The 16454-nt window shown below is 49.1% G+C and overlaps 7 protein-coding genes across 7 annotated transcripts; 4 read left to right on the forward strand and 3 right to left on the reverse strand.

Moving 5' to 3' along the window:
- Nucleotides 1–962: 962 nt before the first annotated feature.
- On the reverse strand, nucleotides 963–1736 carry BJ212DRAFT_1448524 (60s acidic ribosomal protein-domain-containing protein; the record flags this gene model as incomplete). The annotated part of the gene is made up of 4 exons (XM_041338555.1): nucleotides 963–983; nucleotides 1040–1285; nucleotides 1343–1496; nucleotides 1720–1736. 4 exons carry the CDS (start codon nucleotides 1734–1736, stop codon nucleotides 963–965), a joined length of 438 nt encoding a protein of 145 aa, XP_041189906.1.
- On the forward strand, nucleotides 1694–3128 carry BJ212DRAFT_1375841 (eukaryotic translation initiation factor 3 subunit G-domain-containing protein). Its single transcript, XM_041336466.1, has 7 exons — nucleotides 1694–1748; nucleotides 1801–1841; nucleotides 1897–1985; nucleotides 2075–2245; nucleotides 2297–2447; nucleotides 2515–2895; nucleotides 2952–3128. The coding sequence occupies exons 1-7, from the start codon at nucleotides 1735–1737 to the stop codon at nucleotides 2972–2974; spliced, it is 870 nt and encodes a 289-aa protein (XP_041189907.1). The 5' UTR covers nucleotides 1694–1734; the 3' UTR covers nucleotides 2975–3128.
- Nucleotides 3129–4266: 1138 nt separating this feature from the next.
- BJ212DRAFT_1278128 (Pre-rRNA-processing protein TSR2-domain-containing protein) lies at nucleotides 4267–4899 on the forward strand (the record flags this gene model as incomplete). The annotated part of the gene is made up of 3 exons (XM_041331412.1): nucleotides 4267–4464; nucleotides 4519–4719; nucleotides 4771–4899. The coding sequence occupies 3 exons, from the start codon at nucleotides 4267–4269 to the stop codon at nucleotides 4897–4899; spliced, it is 528 nt and encodes a 175-aa protein (XP_041189908.1).
- Nucleotides 4900–4939: 40 nt separating this feature from the next.
- On the reverse strand, nucleotides 4940–7411 carry BJ212DRAFT_1278371 (Sec63 Brl domain-containing protein; the record flags this gene model as incomplete). The annotated part of the gene is made up of 11 exons (XM_041331429.1): nucleotides 4940–5146; nucleotides 5198–5425; nucleotides 5479–5705; nucleotides 5753–6070; nucleotides 6124–6460; nucleotides 6510–6681; nucleotides 6737–6823; nucleotides 6879–6931; nucleotides 6982–7096; nucleotides 7141–7260; nucleotides 7305–7411. The coding sequence occupies 11 exons, from the start codon at nucleotides 7409–7411 to the stop codon at nucleotides 4940–4942; spliced, it is 1971 nt and encodes a 656-aa protein (XP_041189909.1).
- Nucleotides 7412–9570: 2159 nt separating this feature from the next.
- Nucleotides 9571–10105, forward strand: BJ212DRAFT_1375852 (uncharacterized protein). The gene is made up of 2 exons (XM_041336467.1): nucleotides 9571–9593; nucleotides 9648–10105. The coding sequence occupies exon 2, from the start codon at nucleotides 9722–9724 to the stop codon at nucleotides 9917–9919; it is 198 nt and encodes a 65-aa protein (XP_041189910.1). The 5' UTR covers nucleotides 9571–9593; nucleotides 9648–9721; the 3' UTR covers nucleotides 9920–10105.
- A 31-nt stretch (nucleotides 10106–10136) lies between these two features.
- BJ212DRAFT_1435037 (uncharacterized protein) lies at nucleotides 10137–14705 on the forward strand. The gene is made up of 5 exons (XM_041337721.1): nucleotides 10137–10454; nucleotides 10505–13459; nucleotides 13508–13987; nucleotides 14038–14126; nucleotides 14176–14705. The coding sequence occupies exons 1-5, from the start codon at nucleotides 10227–10229 to the stop codon at nucleotides 14255–14257; spliced, it is 3834 nt and encodes a 1277-aa protein (XP_041189911.1). The 5' UTR covers nucleotides 10137–10226; the 3' UTR covers nucleotides 14258–14705.
- Nucleotides 14706–15034: 329 nt separating this feature from the next.
- On the reverse strand, nucleotides 15035–16144 carry BJ212DRAFT_1448528 (tubulin binding cofactor C-domain-containing protein; the record flags this gene model as incomplete). Its single annotated transcript, XM_041338556.1, has 5 exons — nucleotides 15035–15148; nucleotides 15209–15319; nucleotides 15368–15829; nucleotides 15880–15986; nucleotides 16018–16144. 5 exons carry the CDS (start codon nucleotides 16142–16144, stop codon nucleotides 15035–15037), a joined length of 921 nt encoding a protein of 306 aa, XP_041189912.1.
- Between the last annotated feature and the right edge of the window lie 310 nt (nucleotides 16145–16454).

A 16454-nucleotide genomic window follows, 5' to 3' on the forward strand; every position in this document is an offset into this window, starting at 1 on the left:
CCAAAAATTTAACATTCAGGATAGAGCTAGGACCTTGATTTGCGACCACACTTAGCAAAAAGACCGAACGCAAACCATTAATTGATAACGCACAGGTTTCTTTGGACTAATGTAGGCATATCAACTACTCCTTCACATTTTCCTGTCGTCCCAAACAAAGTCCCTCACCTGTTCCTCAAACCACGCATTCTCCTTGCACGAAAGATGTTGTCCGCCTTCATGAAGTACCGCAAGCGGACGTACGCACGCCTTCGAATTCCATGCTATCCAGCTCCTCGGTCATAGAGTTTGTAGTACATAATTACAGATCAATAAATGGAGGAGTTCTCAGTGGCCCACAAGCCGTGTACTATTAATTTGGCTTACAGAGAGAACGTTGGAACGGTTCAGGGGCCTATGATGGACACTACATTCGGTATCGTATTTTCGTATTGTACTTGTCCAATCTTTGAGATTTGTTGTCCTAACTATTGCCAGTCCCAGTGCCAATGTTTCCCTACCTTCTGTGCATTTTCAAGCATACTTTCAATAATACCCCGTCTTTGAAACTCGACTGCGCCAAAGATAGTTCGCATAACTATCAGCTCACCGCAAGTTGCTCCACGTACAGGCGCTACCACGCGCACCTCGCTCCATGAATTCGGCCCTTTGTGCCCAAAGGGCAAGAGGACGGCGACTTGGGAACCTGCGGATCAATTACTTTCCAGCTATAGTTATCACTTCGGGCTTGAAAGACGTATTGTGCAGACAGCAATTAAATTAGCGGACTGCAGGGCAGCTGCGAGATGATGTTGATATCTTTAGTAAGTTCTCATTTTTCTCAAGCAGTGATCCAAATGGGTTTCAGGTGTTGAATTCAGTGCGTAGCACAAAGTGGCGTGAGGGGTACAACGCAAGATGTAGAGAGCGAACCCATGTGGCAAATGCAATGGATGAATAACATAATAAAGGAAAACTGCAGATTAGTCGAATAACCCGAAGCCCTGTGAACGAGCATCAGCAACCTGCGGTGACTGGAAAAGGCGATTTTAGCACTTACCATGTCGTCGTCTGACTCTTCTTTTGCTTCCTCCTTCTTCTCCTCTTCTTTCGGTGCTTCGGCGGCGGCGGCACCACCAGCGGCAGCAGCAACGGGCGCGCCGACGGCTGGTACACCTCCACCAGCACCGACGTTTGATAGCAGATCCTTCACATTCTTTCCCTCCAAAGCCTTAGCAAGGAGAGATGCCCAGATTGGCTCGAGCTCGACCGAGGCGGCTTCAGTCAAGGCGAGTATTTTGTCAGCCTGCATGTGCTTCTTGAGCTACGAGAAATATGGATGTGACACCTGCAAGATACGCACGGTAATTTCAATACCCTCATCGGCGAGGATAAGTGCGGCGTACGTCGCGGCAAGTTCTGAGGAGGCCTGCGCATCACAAAGAGAGGAACGCGTTAGCGATTGTGATGATAGAAGTACCACATCCAAAGTACGGGTTGTCAATCCACCATTTGGACTCGGATTATTGGTATTTCGAGACGATCCAGCGGCGGATTCTGACTATAATATGGGAAATACAATAACTTACCATTGAAGAGGGTGATTATGTCGTGAGCTTGGGGACGTCGAGGGCGATGTGGACACTAGTAATCTAGTGGATGAAGCTGCAAAATTCCGATCACGTGGATAACACTGCCACCATTATTCTGTAAACTCCATGCAGCACACCAGCAACATACTTATTCATTGATAACATGGCAGCAGCAACGTAGGTTTGGAGTTTCCAGAGTTCGGGCTGTAAAGTTCACAATCTTTTACAGTATACCCAAAACCTCTTGGGCAGATGACGTTGATGAGCTTGGTGAATACTCACCTTCGCGTCCACAATCACATCGCAGTCTAACGTTCTCAAGTAGATCAACCAAAGATTGAGGATTATGTGGATGAGAATGGAATCCGTATCACTATTGAGTATGCTATAAATGATGAGGGAAAGAAGGTCAAGGTATGTCTGCCCACTAGCGGTTCGCATACCATGTCCATCTACCGTGTCGGCATGTTTTGCATCCCCGTATGCTGATCATTTTCTCTAAGATAACACGTAAGATAAAACGTACACTTCAAAAATCCGTCGTCGAGCACACGGTTGCTGAACGCAAGAAATGGGCCAAGTTTGGCAAGGAACGAGGGAACAAGGAGGGACCAGATCGAGCGACGACCACAGTAGGAGAGAATGTGGCTTTGAAAATTAGTGCAGGAAACAAAGTTTGTCTATCATGTTCATCTATTTTTGAATCAGACTGACAGTTGTAAAAGTCCTCTGAGCCGGAGGTAACGCCCGAGCAAAATATCAAAACCGAACTTGCGAAGGCCGGTGCAGGCAAGGTTGTTTGTCGTCTTTGCAAAGGTGATCACTTCACCGCCAAGTGCCCATATAAGGACTCTCTTGCTGGTCTCGAAACTGCTGGTTCGTACTTTTCCGCAGCATGGCATATTCACATCATGCTCGATCTTGTTGACATGGACACGGACAGACCTACCACCTACTGATGATGCGGCCGACGTACCCGCTCCTGCAGCCAGTGGGGCGACCGGTGGCAAATATGTACCACCATCAATGCGTGGTGGCGCTTCTCGTCCTGGTGAATCCATGGGACGCCCAGGCGGCTCTCGTGAAGACCTCCCCACACTCCGTGTCACCAATATCTCTGAAGACACGCAAGAATCCGATCTCCGCGAGCTTTTCGGCACGTTCGGGCGTGTAGCGAGGGTTTATGTCGGCCGTGACCGAGAGACGGGTATTGGAAAAGGCTTTGCTTTTGTATCCTTCGACGAGCGCGCTATTGCGCAACGGGCAATGGAAAAACTAAACGGCAAAGGTTACGATAATCTAATTCTGAGCGTACAATGGTCACGTGAGTATTTTATTTCTCAACGAAGTCTGACTTGAATTGATCTTTGTGATTATCAGAACCAAGACCAGACGGTCGCTGACGTGGGTTCCCTCGAGAGTCGAGGAGACGGAGACGCATATGTAGCGATATATGTCGACAACAATAAGGCTCTGAATTTTAATCGACTCGTTTTGAAATCTTTATCAGCACCGGCACTTCTCGAGACAGAAATGAAGTACTTGGATGGGATTCTCGCTCAGTTTGTGCCTCGAAAAGGCTTCGAGATCTCTTTGGCTTGAAAAATACATATACAGCCAATGAAAATACAATGAGTATCATCGGGTAGGCTATCCACTGCTGACCCCACCCATGCCACGGTGCATGCAGAAAGCTTTAAACAATCTGAGCTTATTTCTGACAACAGACGAGGGAGAGATGACAGTTGACACGATTTTCGCCAAGCTGTAATTGTAACTCTACGAGTCATCGCAACATCCGAAGGCGAGTCGATCGCTTGTAATGCAATGATAAAATGTTTCACTAGCATCTTCTAATCCCTTGCTCGAAAGATAACCCTACGCATTATCACATCACATATAATGCTTATCTTCGAGGAGATGACCGAACCATGATATCAGCACAAAGCGTACGCTGTTGTAAGTAGACTACCGACCTGTCTGTCTTTGAGGGGTTTCAACTTCGGAGTTGCAACTAATTCAATACAGTGGGCTTGCAATATTTGCAGAGGGAAGCCAAGCTCGGTTGTCGGGTTGGTGTTTCAGCAAATCATCCGCTGCAGGACATTTCATTGGCTCCCAGCGCAGCTACCCCGGCCATAACATTGATTTTGTCCCGTAGTGTGCCAGTCGGCATAGATCTATAATTAAGTTGCCTGAACGAATAATACATGTTAACGATGCCATCGTTAAGTACAACGTGACCGTACTATAAGAGTCTTTGAGAGGCTTCTGGTCACAGTATGGCTTCCACCGCTCTGGCAGTGGGTTTTATTGCCTCGTAGACAACCTGGTCATCGCGGACATCTTCTGTGAAGATTGCAGAGCAGGATACTATCCTATATATCTAAGATACAATCAAGTCGTTATTCTACCCTTACTAGGAAGGTAGGGAGACATCCCTCAGACATCTTTGACTTCGAGTACCGTTGCATGTAGAACGTCAACTCAGGGGCCCGGATAAAAGAAGGCGTTTCCGGGATCCGTTCAAGTTGTCACGGAAACGCTGACTTTTGAAAGTTAGCTTGAGGTTATAATACCAGAGAGTGACGAACCGTGACCGAAATCCAGTGGGCTAAGTGCACCAGGCAGTGATATCTATTCATCCATACAGATCGCTTAGTAAGCGATCCCTACCCATCTTTCACCCTTTGCGATGGCTTCAGATGCGTCACCTATATCAGTTTTATTCGCGCGTGGCCTTCTAGCCCGCATCGCACTATGGCCAGCTCTTCGCATCGCCGTGCACCAAAACTGGGGGGGTCCACAAAGCGCACAAAAACAACGCTGGTTAGCGGGTGTCATCATAGATGAATTCGAAGCATCACTTCCACCAGTATCTGCTTCATTGACGGTTTTCGATTCCTATCAATCAGCCCCCATGCATCCGTCACACGCGCTTCCTGAGCCTGATGCCGAATACATAGAAACGATGCTGCTCCAGATCATGGATGACGAGTTTGAGGTTGCGCTCGAGGATGAGAGCGCGTTCGACGTTGCTAGAGACGTCGTGCGTTTGTGGAACGATGCGAAGGAGGGCAAGGATGGATATGTCAAGGATTTGGAGATGCAAGCGGATCGGATGAAAGGAAAAATGCCACAATATGAAGTTGATGCAGGGAGTGCAAGTGATTGGGAAGATAGCGACGGCGATAGTGAGGATGAGAGTGGAAGCGATGGCGAAAATCTCGGGAAGGAGGTTGTTCCACAGCTGCTCGACCGCGCAAAGGAAGTATCAAACATTGACGAGGATGGCTTTACTACCGTAAAGAGGAAGGGAGGCAGATAAAATACCAAGATGTAATCTAATTAGACAAGACATGCAACATCTAGTCGCTATCTGAGCTATCATCACCATGCTGCTCCTCATCGCTCGAACTCTCGTCCTCGCTTTCCTCAGGTGCGACTGTACGCTTCACAGCTCCTCCGCGCATTGCAGCCATCTGACCCGCCAACGAATCCTCCTCAGGATCAGAAATTTCATCCTCCGCCGTCTGTTCTTCTGCATTGAGTGCAGATATGTCATCAATTTTGAGCTGCGTGCTACATCGGTCATCGTACCACTGCAAAGCTTAACGGAAACTCACCGAAATGTCCTGGCATGACTCCTCCCCTACGAGCGTGTCGCTTACTAGGTACACCTTCCAAGTAAACAAGCCCACGTTGGGGGGTGCCTGGAACTGTAACTTGTATGAGCGATAGTCACGTTCCTTCCCGGGGCTCGACGCGGGTACATCTGATATCTTCATTGGAGGAACAACAATTCTATTCGACTTGTCATCAGCAAGGACTAGCCACCAGCCTGGTTTGCGCAACTGTGAACGTTCCAGTCAGACATGTAGAGATAGCACCAAAGGAAAAGATAGACCCCTGGCCAGTGAGGTGCATGAGCCCACACAGGTGTGTTCCCCTCGATATCCTCAGCATCCTTTCGGCTGTTCAAGAACTTGTCGTCTTTCTCCCTGTCTTCCCGGATAGCCTTCGCAGATTTTTCAGAAACAGTCGAGGGTGCATCATTTTGAAGTGGCCGGTGAAGACGCAGTTTAACGAGGAGGAAAACAATGGATGACGGTGTAACCAAGCGTTCACCAATAACTGAAATGAAATAAGTACTGAGTTGATAATCACGATCGAGAACGAACCCTTGAAAGACATATCCACAACATCCAACCGACTCCAGCCCTCGACTGCCTTTCGTGCTTCCGTTATCCGAATGTCTCCCTCGTCCTCTAAGCGCGATATGAAGGAGGCAAGGTCTTTCCCTTCTGATGCATCTGCATCACCATCAAAGCCAGGTAATTGAGCTTGTGGTGCAGCAGTTTTTCCGGGGAGAAGAGCTTGCGTGACGTAGGCATGTAGACGGATTACCATCAAGGTGGGTGACAACCAACTCCGTGCAGCTGAAATTCCCAGCAGTGCGTTAAGCAGCATCGGTGCCTGTAACAACAACTTGGCTTGTTCTGAATGCACAACTGATCAGAAGACGTCATCTCTTCCTGAAAGTCAAACCTACCCTGCTTAAGCGCCTCGTTGCTGATAGTTAACCTCAGGAAGTGTGCATACAGCAATACCAAGGCCCGCTGCTCGGTCCCTTCGCATTTTCCACCAGGAGCGACGAGATCCTTTACCTCCTTCCATTCGTCGCCCATCTTTTCATCGATCTGTTTCTCGAGCTCCTCTAAGCCCACTGCGGTGCCTGCCCATGTAGTCTCCCAACGGTATGCCTGGCCCAGCGCACCGATGACCTCCTTCATGCCGCTATTGTCCGTGAGCGCCTTGAAGAACGCTGCGGCGGTCGTTGCATTAATGCCATCTTTTGTTTTTTGGCGGTTACCAAACCACCAGCGGCCCTATGCTGTGTAAGGACCAACCAAGATAAGGTGATGCCGGGGGACATACCACAAGCGTGGGGAGTGCGCCACCGAAGAGAATGCCATATACACCGAGGACCCAGATGTTGTTCTTGCCTTCAATAACCCACTTTGGCAGAGCAATGCCCATCGAGACTTCCTGTCGGCCGTCGGGGTGCCCAAAAAGTTCCCAGTTGCGGCGAATGGTCTCGTCTGTTAACCTTGAAATAGTGTTAGTGAGATCATACCTGGCTGCGAACTCGACATACGACGTACGACTTGTATGCCTTGGTAATGTCTACGAAACGGTTGGCAATGTCCTCTATTGTCTCATTGATGGTTGGTTTGACTTTGTCGGGATGACTGGGAATGGTGAGTTCGCATGCTCTATACACAACACAGGGAATCAGATGCATACAATAATCGTGATAGTTCCTTGAAACGCGACTTGATCTCCTTCTCCGTTGCTCCCTGCGTGATATAAGCAACCAAAGAGAGTGGATATATCCAGTTATACATACGGTGCTGATTTCAAGGATTTCGAATGGATTATAGACCTTGTTTTCTACTTCTGCATGTGCAGCTTTAAATGAGAGGAACGCGACAGCAGCCCAGCCCATGGTGATTAAGAGTGCCCTTTTAGAGCGTGAGTGGAATTCAGAAACACGCGCATGTCTCACTTTCTGGTAAACTTTGGTCGGAGCGGGGAGCCACGCTGGTGTCTCCTTACGTCGGCTCGACGTTGTACACAGGGTGTGCATTGACACCCGCTATCCAGCTCTGGGCGTTCTGGACAAATTCTAGTCAAATTTGCAAGAGCAGAGAAACATGCTCACTAGAAGACACGCTTGCAAGTGAGGAGAATGTAACAGGCAGCAGAATAATAACAAGAACAGAAATGACGAAGTAGGCGGCCATATTGCCTGCTTCGTCATAGTGATAGTTCGCCATCGCTGTAGACTAGCGACAAACGATTGATTGCCAGTCCGTGCAAAAAAAACGATAGAAGGAAACGAGTTTGGATGAAAGTCAACGTGGCTTGAGGAGAAGTAAGTGCATAAAGTAAATACACCCGTGGGACATCTCGACTAGGGTCATCTACGGGATCAATCATGAAGAGTTCTCTTACTGATTTTTGACTAGAATCAAATTTAGCCAGCGATCGGAGGCCACCATCGTCGGAATCAGCATAAAATGATTCAGATCTCATTGCAACTCTAAGTCCAATTCTCCAAGAAAGTAGTCACGACGAGCAGGAAACCCTCCCCTACTATCTATTCAAGCCTTACAAGTCGCTCGGAATAATACACTTTATCACTCTCTTCAATAACCCCATGAAAAGATGCCGGAACATGGCGTACAAGCGTATGCGATACTTGGCATCTTTTCATTGACTCGGATGTGAAAGCAGCTACGAATTTGGGGGGACGGGTAAGAGTAAGAGGGAACAGAGTGACACAGATCAGACGAATGAACGTAGCACACGGTCGAAAACAGGCTCTGCAAATGGTGGCAAGTCCTAGGCCAGGATGATACTCAACATCCACTAGGCAATCGCAATCACCCGATTCAAACCGAGCTACCCTCACTGAGCATATAGTCTCACATCTTGAAAAGTGACTGGAAAACGACCGTCAGATGGAGTCAACCCAGGCCCAGTCTAAGGTCTAGAGGACATCTTCAGCTTGATGTATTTTGCTGTTGCTTGGTAGCACTTTCTCGATACGAATCTGTACGAATGTTCACCAATTAGACACTGCGAGCAAAGCTTGCAAAAAATAAACGTCAGGCATTGATCGTTCTAAAGGAATATCATGACCTTGCGTCGTGCGGAGGTTCAACGTTGTTCAGTGTTTAGCTTCTAAACGTTAAACTCCCGCTGTCATCATGCGTCTCAAAATCTCGACAGTTCATCCGTTGGGCCCGCTCAAAGTATGGTTTGCTCTAGACGACGAGGCCCACACAATCGCACAACTCAAACGCACGCTATGTGCACGGCTGCCCATTGGTATGCAAGCCGACAACATCACTCTCATGATGGACGAGTATGACCTTCTGGACCAAAGTCCTATGTCGATTTTACGCGACGGGGACGCTGTTTAGTGAGCATGATAGTGCGACATTTACTTCAGTGAGCTTATGTCCCTGACAGCATTAAACGCACAGCAGTAACATCACGACCTAGTTTGTCAAGTAACGGGGTACCTTTGCCTGCCACTCAGAAGCGTAAACGCTGTGCATCTACGTCCTCGGAACCTTCGTCCAGCTCATCCTCGAGTTCTAGCTCATCTAACTCATCAGATGACTCATTCAGCTCATCCAGTTCCTCGGACTCGGACTCTGATTCAGATACGGATGCCCCAAAACCCCCACAGCAGCCTTCCGAAAAGCGCGTGAGCGCAATTACAAAATCAAAAACTACTGCAAGACAAGTACGAGAACCATTAAACTGTCTTCGTCGCTCACTGAGATCCACTAGCATCTCGTTTGTCCCCCCGGGTTACGGCAAACCTTCCACTCGCAATCGCAATCTCCGCAGGCGGCGAAAACGTGTGGCAGAGCACAATCAACACTCTGGCGAACCTTTAGCACCCACATCCGGTGCTAACGCCGTCCTACCCCTTCCAAATCAGCAAAACTCCTTAACCCGCACCTCATCTGAAGCCTATGTTGCTGATGCAGAGCCCGAGCCCGAGCCCAACGTGATGATGGTGTCCCTGCGGAACAAAAATAAGAAAAAGAATTTCCGCCAGCTTATGGACAAGCCCCTCCCTCCAAAGATCGTGTTTGCAGAGCTTGAAAATTCCCCCGTACAAGCTGAACCTCTAGATGAGCTTGCACCTGCTGGAACTTCAAATTCAGAAAAGGTTACGGTGCCTCCGTCAAGCACACAAGGCTGATTCCTCCTTCGAAACGAGATGATTTGCCGTCCAATATATTCGTAACGAGTGTAGATGTAGAGGAAGGTAAATGGCCGAAGAAGAAACGAAGATCGAAAGAGGGACTTGTCACGGCTTCCCACGACGATGAATCGTCTACCGTCAATTTCAGTCTCGATTACGGTTCGGCTGAAGTACCGATGGCAAACCCAGACGAAGCCCTTCGCCTTCATGCAGAGCAACAGTGGGACTTACTTCCAAAACTAACTAGCTCGTCAGAGGTGAAAGTAGACAACATTATTGCATACAAGGTGGGTTTCTCTGATCAATCAAAGCGCACAGGAATGCTCATCGAGGCGCACAGGCTCTTGCCATCAACCCTATGACGTGGACGCCCGAGATGTTGATGAAAGTCGCCCGCGTAATGTCTCTATCTCCCACACATGTCACTACGTCCCCTTTACAGCGGCCTGTTCAAATTTCATTCGGTGGACTGGTAGATGTGACAGAAGCTGACGAAGAGGATGAGACATACACTTGGGCAGATGTTCTGTCCCAGGACTGGCGTATCGTGCGATGAGGCCGAAGCATAGGTGAAATATCTAGTTGCCTATTATCTGTACGTACTACTAGCAACATGCCGGTTACTGTGCGATAGATACGGTGCTGTGGCTTGCGTTTATACTCGGCATGATGGAGTCACGGCAAATTGCGGCATGCATCCAACCCGGGATCACCCGAGTAGCAATTTTTACTTTTATTGGATCGTCGCAATTTCATTAGATCTACGTTTCCAAGCCAAGTGCTAACAACTCCTTTGCTCGTCGCCCGCGACGATCACCAAGCCTAAATTGTGCGACATTTAGCACGAGCTCGCAATCGCGACCATGCTCCCCAAGGTCGCTAATCACATCTTTCTGCACACTTCTCGTGCAGTAGCTGCCGTCCAGAATCAGACAGGTCACACCCTCCGCAACGTACTCCAACTTCAGTCATCTGCACCAAGCGCGCCTACAACATGGACTGGCGCTGGCAGCTCAAGTTGGGGCAGCAATGGTGCTGGCCCGGGCGGCGCAAAGTTCAATGCAGGTAGTCGATTCTATAACGGGTATACGGTCAGTTTGCAGTGCACTTTTATATCTGATATGATCCTGATATTTTACAGGGAGCCGGGCGTGCTGTGACACAAGCAAATGCGTCTACCTCACATGATGGCAACGCTGAACAGAGCGACGAGCGCGACGAAATCGTTCCCAAGCGCGTCGAGCCCCGCCCTTCCAAGCGTACCATTACCCGTCGGCATAGTCTCTCTCTTGGTACACTCAGTGAGCACGAGCATAGTCAACAAGAGTCTTTAGGTGTCTTGCACACCGTTCAATTGCACGTTCGCTCAAAACACACGTTCACTGCATCTGGCGAAGCGCTTGACGAGACTCCCTCTGATTCTTCGCGGCCTCCTCTCACACGGCGTAACTCTACAGCTTCACTGAATACGTCTGGTTCCATTGATGATTTACCCTCGCCTCCGGTTTCTTCAGTATCTGGCAAATCTATCCCCACCGATCCCGCAGCCCCGCAGTCCGTGACAGACCCAGCCGCAGACGATGAAAGTGGCAAAGTTTCCGAAATGTATCAGTCTCTTCGTCAGGCAGCGCGGTCTGGTGATGGTGCTAGGGTCATCCACGAGGTTCTCATCCTCCGTACAACTCATAAGAACCCCATGGTGTCAGAGTTCAACATGGCCTTAGCTGGTCTCCACGATACTCGTCGCCCTGGTGAACCCCTTACACTTTTACTTGAGACATACAATGACATGATCCAACGCTCCCTTACGCCGAATGTTCGCACCTATATCTCTCTTATTCTCGCTCTTACCGAGCGGGATTTTGAGGTCCAGAAGTCTATTGGAGGTCTTGATGGTCGTGTCAAGCGCCGCAAGCTTCTTGGTCGCCAGGAGGTCGCTATGGATGAAGCAGATGAGAAGCGCATCGAACAACTCAAGGCAGAGAACAACTTTGCCTCTGCCATGTCTATGTTTGACGCAGCGATGAACATTGGCGCACGCAACAAGTTCCCCCTCGCAGTCTATACCAACCTTCTCCGCTCATGTGCATTCCAAGCTGACGTAGATGCTGCCATTCGTGTATTTGCGCAGCTGGAATCGCGCACTGACTTCCTCCCCGGCCCTCAAGTCTTCTTGAATCTACTCTCTGTATACGCCAATGCAAATGATCTGCAGGGCGCTAAGGAGGTCTTCCAGGAGTTCAGGGAAGCCAGCAAGGCAGGCCGCGTCAAAGGGCTTGATTTTTCCGCCGCTCCTGAAGCAGCCGTAGCCAGCTCGATCACTCGGGGACAACTTCTTGTCTGGAACAAAATGATCGAAGCTTACTTCCGTGGTGGCCAGCCCGCAGGCGCTCTCCGCCTCCTGGAAACTATGATGGACAGCAACGCCAACCCCGCTAAACTCTCACTGGAAGTCCCTTTACCTTCCTCATCCACCTTCTCGTCCATCATTGCTGGTTTCTGCTACTCGGGAGATGTCACAAGTGCTCTGTCCTGGTTTGACCGCTTGCTACAGCAGGGTGAAGCAGCCCGTCATCCACATGAATCTTCCCTCGTTCCCCCTCGCCCTGACCAGCTTGCATGGGTTGTGATGCTTGACTTCCTCGCTCAGGAGGGTATGATCGCAGATCTCAACCGGCTCTACGACATTCTTGTTGAATGTGCCCCTCGCGACGGCCTCGAAGTGCGCCGTCTAGACCATACCCTTGTTCTCGAAGCCAATATCAACTACCTCCAATCCGGGACTATCAACAAATCCGGAACTAAGAAGAATATACCGGCTTTCAAGGATGTGCTCAGGCTTATCAAACTAGCGAATAATGTAAATGTCCCTCTCAGCAAAGAGCTGACAGCCCTTTACCTACACACCTACATGTCGACTTGCAATCGCGGTGACATGTCGCAATATAACATTGGCCTTCGCGAACATGAAACACTCCTGTCCAGTGCCCTCGCCAACCTTACAGCAGAGACCGATATGGAGCAGATCATCCCACTCAAAAACTATGCATACAAGGGCCTTATCCCGCTTCTCATTGCGCTTTCAAAGCAAAACCTCCAGTTATCTAAATTGAAAGCAAGCCTCATCACCAATCTTTCGGATGCGCTATATGCTGGCTACTCGAAGGAGCAGCGGGATGAATTCTTTGGGAAAGTGTCAGCCGACTTCCGTATTGCACTCGAGAGGCCCAGCGAGTCGCGCAACTTGTCGCCTAACCCTGTGATGCAGATGTATCCTCCTATCAAGGACGTCGTTGTTGATGGTGCGCTCAGCCGCTCCGTCGATGACTGGTTCCCATCGCACCCATCCGTGACAATCCATGAAGCCTACCGCCGCCTCCAAGACGGAATTGCCAACAGCAAGTACGTTCACCCCTCTACCCTCGGGCGGCTCATCAATGGCTTCGGACGTGTCGGTGATCTCGACAAGGTGCACAGCTTGTATGATATCGCGCAAATCGTATTATCCTCGATCGATAACAAGCAGTGGCAGTCTCAGGCGTGGTTCCAAATCGAAGACCAGATGATCATTGCATGTGCACATGCTGGAGACATGGAAGCCGCATTCCAGCACCGAGATCGCATTACGTCCAACGGCGGAATTCCTTCTCCTGACGCATATGGCTCGCTCATAGAGTGTGTCAAGGACACCACAGATGACACTTCGAACGCCATGGCTCTCTTCAGTGAGGCGCAGATGCTTGGATGCACACCAAATGTCTATCTATACAATACAATCATCTCCAAGCTGGCCAAGGCGCGCAAGGCTGACTTTGCACTCGAGCTGTTCCAACAGATGAAGGCTACACCTGGTGTCCGTCCATCCTCGATCACATACGGCGCTGTGATTGCCGCTTGTGCACGTGTCGGCGATGCCCAGTCTGCCGAGCAGTTGTTCTTGGAGATGTCTTCGCAGCCCAACTTCAGGCCTCGCATCCCACCCTACAACATGATGATGCAACTGTACGCGCACACAAAGCCCGATCGTGAGAGGGTGCTTCATTATTACGATCAGCTTCTTCTCGCCGGTGTCAAGCCTTCTGCCCACACGTACAAGGTATGTTATCTAATTCTATTATCTACTTATCTTTAATGTGCATTTCAGTTGCTCATCGATGCATATGGAACTATTGAGCCCGTCGACGTCGGCGCTATGGAAGACGTGTTCAAGCTCCTCCGAAACAACAGGTCGGTGGTGCTCCAAGGCAGCCATTGGGCCGCCCTTATCAACGCATACGGTTGTGTGAAGAAGGACCTGGCGAAGGCTATCAGTACATTCGACTCCATTCCAGCACCTGATGCTGTCGCCTATGAATCCCTCATCAACGTCCTCGTCACCAATAAGCAGATGGCTCTTGCACCCAGTTACATGGAGAAGTTGAAGTCGTCTGGTGTACATATGACGGCTTACATCGCCAACCTCTTGATCAAGGGCTATGCTGCCGCCGGGGACATTGAAGAGGCTCGAAGAATATTTGAGAACTTGGTGGATCCCCCTAGCGGCGTTGCAGCCTCAGGTAACCACGTTCCTCATGAAAGCTCCAATCAGCGTGCGTCTCCATCGCCATCACCGTCGTACCGTGAGGTGAGTATTACAGCAAACACACATGGATGAGAACTCACCCTGCTTTCCAGCCATCTACGTGGGAAGCTATGTTCCGCGCAGAGCTAGGTAACGGTTATCGCGACAGAGCTGTCGCACTGCTAGCACGGCTACAGGAAAGGTACATCCGTATCCCCTAGTTCGTATGGTTGAAACTGACTTTTGTCAAGACAATTCCCTGCTGCAGTATGCAATCGGATACGAGGGATCATGATCGATGATCCTGTCTCACCATGGGCAGCATCTCCTTGATCACACTACTGTGAAGATGTATTCACTGCTTGATTATAACACGGACCCGGCAATACTGGCTAACCAGCAGGAGGCGCAATATTTTTCTAGACGCCATGATTGGAATACTAAAAGTATCTGCTCACTAATCATTCATTCATTGCGACACTACCATCATGCATGACACTTGTGTACACTATTGTCTATATACATCTGTATCATACCCCCAAGACAGCTGCGATGAATTCTTTTCAAGCTGCCTCGACGCGACGGTTGATGCATAATGAACAGGCTGGAGGTTTTTTTCAGGCCGCATTGGGTTATGTCTTATTGACCCACGTGTGGATACTGGTCACATTTCACTTGCGTGCACAATATGTTCCTCAAGCGTATTCTCCGAAGAGCATACAAAAGAGAAGTGGGATTTAGAAACTACAGGCTGTCAATACCGATACTCGAATCATACGTGTACGAAGAGAGCGAAACGTGTCCATAAGTCAAAAGAAACGAGCAGTCCAATGTTTGTCGAGTACATTTAACATATGTAAGGACGGAACATTCGATCCCGCGGAAGCAATTCGCGTCCACCCAGTACCTCTGACCAGACGTCAACATGTCAATTCATAGGGCTCAATATCATGACAACAATTTCTTCTTCACTTACTAGTATCCACGTGCGTGCCCAGGAACATAAAGTCCGTCAGCAATAAGCATCAGATTTTAGGGCGGGGCAGTGACCTTTCGAGTTGGACAGCGTAATTGATCTCGGAAAGGGGTCAATCATGAACTAACTCCGAGTCATTCATCCTCCTCCAGCGCTCTCCAATTGGGTGATGGTGTGGCGCACATGTGCGAGAAGTCCTGGGGCAAGAAAACGGAACTCGCCAGTATGGTTTTTGGTGACCAGAGTTGCTGATCAGTGGTTGTTTGTAGTGACATTGGCATTTAAGATGAATAGTGAAATAATTGGACCTTCAACTCGCTCGGGTAGGCACCGAATCTCACTTGATCACAGCTTTCGATGATAGGATTCGATGTAATGTCAAGATAGGCATCTACGGCAGTAGAATGGTGCATCCTGAACTGCCAGTTACGAGCACAGTAGAGCATGACATACACGGACAATATAACCCTACCTGGTGACATCCAGCAACAACCACAATTTGTTAAGTTGTGCAACATGATGCTACCATCGACGGTCCCTAGAATGAGAATTGAGTTCTGTATGTCGCGGATGTGAAGCGCCGAAATGGAAACGGTATTAGCAGACAGAGTCAACTCATTCGTGGTCGTAAGAAGATTTAAGATGCTACTCGATATTCTTATTATAGACACCCCTATGTGATCTGTGGATGAGGTGGGACCAGAAAGGCACGAACTAGAGAGGTAGCAATTGGAGTGGTTGGATATCATTCTGGAGGCACTAGATATTATTGATGTAGGTATCGCTGGTGCATTCACTGGAGCAGGTGGCGTTGCGGTCTCTGCTGATGCTGACGCTGATATCTTGACCTTCCGTTTAAAAGCGAATTTTGTTTTCACTGTGGTCGATGAGCGCAGTTCCTCGAGCGCCTTCTCTAATGCTTTGAGTTGCTTTCCAGTTTGATTAGCTCAGACATCAAAATCAGACACAAGACATGCACCAGTTCATTTTGTCTTTGATCGTAGCTTGGAAGCCTCCCGGTGGCTTCAGACAAACGCTTGTTGAGAGCCTGTATTTCTCTAGCGACGGAGTGCACAGAGACACCATCTGCAACTTTGAGACGGGTAGCAAGTTCTACAGATTATAGGAGCGTCGGTAGGACCTGTGTGAAGGTGAAGGACTTTACCAGAACAAGACGCTTGGAAAGAAGACGTGAATGTTTGAGAAATCGTCCAGAGTGCATCTACACGGTCAGTGGATATCATGGTGGTCAAGTAGAACTAGCTGCAGGATACTTGGCCAGTCTTAATAGTGTTGCCGCAGAGGCGAATCGAATCGAGGCGGAAATTTAATTCTGGTAAATCAACACAGTTCAAGTTCGGACTAACAAGTTGAAACGAAGTGTACTGTGTACTGTACTACCTCGTACCAATTAAAGAGGAAACGTGCCGTTGGCACTAGGCCACGAATAAACAAACTCGATCGCGAGTGCTTGCAGCTCAACACACACCAGCATGCAATCACTTTCGTGTTAAAGAGGGGGAACATCGATGGCACGCCAATTTTAAAATACAC

This window comes from Suillus subaureus (assembly GCF_016647635.1).
Source record: "Suillus subaureus strain MN1 chromosome Unknown BJ212scaffold_30, whole genome shotgun sequence".
NCBI lineage: Eukaryota > Fungi > Basidiomycota > Agaricomycetes > Boletales > Suillaceae > Suillus > Suillus subaureus.